Source organism: Chiloscyllium plagiosum, chromosome 9 (genome assembly GCF_004010195.1).
Source record: "Chiloscyllium plagiosum isolate BGI_BamShark_2017 chromosome 9, ASM401019v2, whole genome shotgun sequence".
Taxonomy (NCBI): Eukaryota; Metazoa; Chordata; class Chondrichthyes; order Orectolobiformes; family Hemiscylliidae; genus Chiloscyllium; species Chiloscyllium plagiosum.
Window position 1 is genome coordinate 86,475,206 of NC_057718.1, and position 5,098 is coordinate 86,480,303.

Sequence of the window (5,098 nt, forward strand, 5' to 3'; positions counted from 1 at the left end):
TGAGGCCAGATATCGGGGGAAAAGGATGGAGAGAGAGGTAGCAAGGAAAGGAAAGAAGGCAGGAAACAGGATGGAAGGATAGGATAGAAAGCAAAGAGGCAGGAGAGACAGAAAGTAGCAATAGCCAGGAAGAATGGAGGAAAGAAGGTGAGAAGGAAGAAGAATAGAGGAAGACCACACGATTTGTAGTAGGAAGTGAAGGGGAAGTGAACCTTACATCCTCGGGATGTCCAACAATGACAGGTAGCCAATTAATCATTTGAAACTCGCTGCTGTGGAATGCTGTTGAATTTCCAGCTTCTTGTTTTGTCAGAGCTGTAACTGGTCATACCTGCTGTCCTAATGACGCTGTCAATCACCTCCCTGGGCACTGCTTCCTCACTGATAAAGCGGACACTCCTTCGTGCATTCATCAGTTGGTAAAACTCATTGGCTCTGCGGATCATTTCATCCTCTGAATAACGCTGTGATGAATATGGAATATGCTGCACCTCAGGTTCATCATTAAGAAAACTCTCAGCTGGAAATGGAAGGATCAGAGTGAAATTTGGTGCATTACACGGAACCACATAGAACTAAACATTCAGTGAGGGACGCAAAAAACAAAAATTCTGAATTAAAGCTGACGGCACAAAATATCCATGGACGTTTTGGCCAAGCGGGTACTTAAGGTTACATCACTGCTACTCCAGTTAGCAGACCTCATGTTGTCTGTCATCGTGGGTGTGACAGACTGAATCACTCAGTAAAATAATGAGTCTGTTCAGAGATGTTATTACACACTTCTGGAGCATGTGGGACTTGAACTCAGACCTTCTGTCTCAGAGGCAGGAACACTACTGCTATGTCACAAAAGCCAAAACATGCTGAGGACTTGTTGTCACGTGATTTGTATTATCATGCAGGGTCAAAATCCACCCAAACTTTTAAATTAGCTGTCTGATCATTAGCTCAGCCTCTGTTTTAAAAAAATAGTTCCACACCAGCTCTTTTCAAACTCAAATGAGCCCCAAGATGTAATCCCTAGGGCCTCAGTAATTAACTGTTTTCAATCAAATAGTGAAAGAGGGACCTGATTGTCACCTATTTCGGGCAGTTTCAGTGAAGGGGTCAGTTTACACAGGCCCAATTCCAGTCTGAGACACCAAAAGAAACTAGTGTCAGACCACTTTTAAATAGAAACAATTACTTACAAAAAACAAACAGGCACCTTGGTGGAGTTTATCATTCAAAGCCTGGTCAGCTCCAGCACTGACCTGGCCCACAGTTACATCCTTCAGTAATGGGAAGGGAAGAGCAAAGCTTCCATCCTCAGGATGTGCACAGTGACAGGTAGCTCATGAATAATTTGAAACTCACTGCTTCTGAAATGTGTCCAATGACATTTTCTTCTGTAAAAGTTGAGAAAGAGGTGGTCTGACCATGCTCTCCTAATGAGCCTGTCAATAAAATGCTGCAAGGCAGCTTGTACCAAGGGATGGGGATGAGCTGGACCCACAATAAACTTCAGTACTTTGGTGGATGTACGGGATGCTTGTTCTGCCCATTTATGCATGGATTGTGCATCAATCACTCAAAATCAGTGCATGATACCACATTCTGTGGCATCAGGTAGGTGTTGCAAGTCAATTGTAGGGTCCCTTCCCCATCTCACTACCTATGTTTCAGGTGCAAAACAGCTAAAAGGAATTTTCCTCCTAGTAATTGAAGTTGCAATTTCAAACAATGACTACTACAATCAGCTCAATCACACTAGCAACTCCTTATGTAATTTGATGAATCACACAATGCCTAGTGTAATTAGGTTAGTCAAATATAGAAAACAGATGCAGGAATGGGCCATTCAGCCCTTCCAGCCTGCACTGCTATTCAGTATGATCATAACTGATTATGCGATTTCAGTATTCCATGCCTGCTTTCTCTCCATACCCCTTGATCCCTTTAGCTGCAAGGCTCATATCCAGCTCCCTCTTGAACATATCTAATAAACTAGTCCCAACAGCTTCCCGTGGTAGAGAACTCCACAAGTTCGCAGTTTTCTGCGTGAAGAGATTCTTCCTCATCCTGGTTCTGAATGGCTTACCTGTTATTCTTAGACTGTGACCCCTAGGTCTAAGCTTTGGAAAAGAGTGAAAAAGACATGTATTCGAGTGGTACCAGTGATAAGCAATTTTAGATATACAGCGAAACTGGGAATGTTCTATTTAATGCAAAGGTGAGTTTTAATAAGGAATGTTCAAACTTATGAATGGTTTCAACATCATAAATAAGGAGAAATTATTCCAGTGATATAGAATCAGTAACCAGAGGACATATACTTAAGGCAATTGGGAAAACAATGAGAGGGGATGTGCTGAAACATGGAATTAAAATTCTGTGGAGACACCACAGGCCCTGGAGCTGGAGGTGGCTGGTGACCCCACTTCAGACAGGCAGTGGGACCAATGGAGCTATACTGCCAAATGCCCCTGGAGCCACCAGTGAAAGATAGCACCAAACACCCAAGAGCTACCATCTTAATCAGAGTGGCCATTGCCAAGGCTGTAACTATAGTAAAATAATGTGTCCATCACCCAGATGCCCTTGAAGAAAGGTAAGTTGATTTGGGGAATGGTGGGGGTCAGGGAGACAGACTGTAATGACTGGGCTGGTCAAGTGGTAACACTGGAGATTTAGAAGACATCAGGCACACCCTCACACTTTCCCACACCATTTTGCCAGTGATTTTTATCTCCCAGCCTAACCTGAAAAGGGCCTGGAAAACCCTGGAAATTATTTTACAGTGAGTTGTTGTAAACTGGGTTACACTGATTGAAATGGATGGAGGAAGCAGATTCAATGGTATCATTCCAAACAAACTTGGATACTTGAAGGGAGTTTGTTTATAGGGCTACAAGGAGAAAGCAGAGCTGTGTAACTAATTGGATAGCTCTTCTAGAGAGCCAGCACAGGTACAATGGGTCAAATGGCTGCTTTTGTGCTGCATTATTCTGTGATTCTACATGAATGACCACCAATGCACTAAGAAGTGTTTCCAAACGCTGGTGGAATAAGTGCTCACAATGTCAAGCAGCAACCATTCATTGAATGGAGTGTCCTTCACATTGAAGGGTCTATGGGTGAATGGAGGTAAGTCTGAAAAGAACTGTCTTTGCCAAGCCTAAGCAATTTGTCTAAGTCAATATCAAGAAGCCAAGCAGTGAACTGAACATTGGGAGAAAAATCCTTTGAAAGCATCAATGAGTAGCTTACAGAACGATTAGAATGTGGACTGCACTAATAAATGGAAGAGTTGAGTAAAATAATACCTTCAGTGTAAGCTAGAAAAGTCAGTGAGAGACAAAGGAATAGAAAAGCAAGATAATAGGGTCAGAATAGGGTCAGAGGAGGCTAGAATGAAACTAAATATTGGCACAAATCAGCCTATATTCATCCAATCAATTGGTTTCATAACCTTAAAGACCTCTATCAGCTTAATGCATCAGACTTCACTCTTCTGTAGATAAAAACCTCAGTCAGTTCAGCTTTTCTTGATGGGTCCAATCTCTCAATTCCAGAATCAATCTGAATAAAACTAATGTTAAACAATAGTTACCAGACTCTGCCTTTTAAATGTGGTCAATGTCCTGGTTGATATAATCACTTTAGATTGGGAGATGAAGATTAGGGATCAAATATAATGCCGTGGCCAATAAATTCAACAGGGAATTCAGCAGAAACATCTTTATTCAGGCAATGGCTAAAATGTGAACCTCAGTATCACAAAGAGTAATTTGTTGAGAATGAAGCATTTAAGGTGAATCTAAATGGACATATGAAAACAAAGGAAATAGAGGTTACAGTAATAACTTTGGATGAAGAGGGCTAAGCGGAGGCTTGTACAGAGCATGAACAACCATTGAGCCAAATGGTCTGTTTTTATGCTGTGCTTTTTATCTATTTGTACATAAACATTTCAAGCCTAGGTCTGGTCTTGATATCAGTTGCCAAAGGTGCACACTGACAGCCGAATTAGTGAATTATCTTTTTATAGTGTTAAAGGTCGGTTGATAATTCACTGAGATAACAGTAACAGGCATTTTCTTACATTCCACATCTAAGAACAGTGAAAGTATGTGGTTTCTCTCACACAACTTTTTCTTCTCTGCGGCAAAATCGATATTGATATCCCATTGCTGCCCTGTATCACTTTTGAACATAGCACTGGTTTTAGATTAGATTAGATTACTTACAGTGTGGAAACAGGCCCTTCGGCCCAACAAGTCCACACCGCCCCGCCGAAGCGCAACCCACCCATATCCCTACATTTACCCCTTACGAACACTACGGGCAATTTAGCATGGCCAATTCACCTGACCTGCACATCTTTTGGATTGTGGGAGGAAACCGGAGCACCCGGAGGAAACCCACGCAGACACGGGGAGAACGTGCAAACTCCACACAGTCAGTCGCCTGAGGCGGGAATTGAATCCGGTTCTCGATACTTTACACACCTCTCATGCCAGAGGTCAAACTAGGGATGACGCAATGCCTCAGTAATGCTGTCCTGTCAATGGTACAACATTAAATAATGGCACCCAACTACCCTCTTAGGCTAACGTTTAAATTATCATGAAACTATTCGAATAGAAGAAGAGTTACTTATGTTATTTGATTAGATTCCCTACAGAGTGGAAGAGTGGCCCAACAAGTCCACATCAACCCTTCGAAGAGTAACCCACACAGATCCATCTCCCTCTGACTAATGCACCTAATACTATGGACAATTTAGCAAGGCCAATCCTCAGAGATACGATTGCCTACGTGCAGGACAGGGGGGTGGACACCTGCCTCATCAGCCTGGACCAGGAGAAAGCCTTTGACAGGATATCGCATACATATATGAGGGATGTCCTCTCCAAAATGGGCTTCGGGGAGGGAATCGCTAATTGGATCAGACTGCTCTACACCAACATTGTCAGTGCAGTCTCAATCAATGGGTGGGAATCAGATAGCTTCCCAGTCAGATCTGGAGTCAGGCAGGGCTGCCCTCTCTCTCCTGCCTTGTTTGTGTGTTGCATAGAGCCATTTGCCGAGTCCATCAGGAAGGATGCGAGCC

The 5,098-nt window shown here is 42.9% G+C and overlaps 1 protein-coding gene across 1 annotated transcript in view; it reads right to left on the reverse strand.

Annotated features, from left to right (window-relative positions):
• iyd (iodotyrosine deiodinase) overlaps positions 1 to 5,098 on the reverse strand; it is a 28,543-nt gene that overhangs the window by 13,854 nt on the left and 9,591 nt on the right. Inside the window, exon 2 of the mRNA XM_043696449.1 lies at positions 332 to 520. Within this exon, the coding sequence (XP_043552384.1) occupies positions 332 to 520 (189 nt within the window). The remainder of the gene's footprint in view (positions 1 to 331; positions 521 to 5,098) is intronic.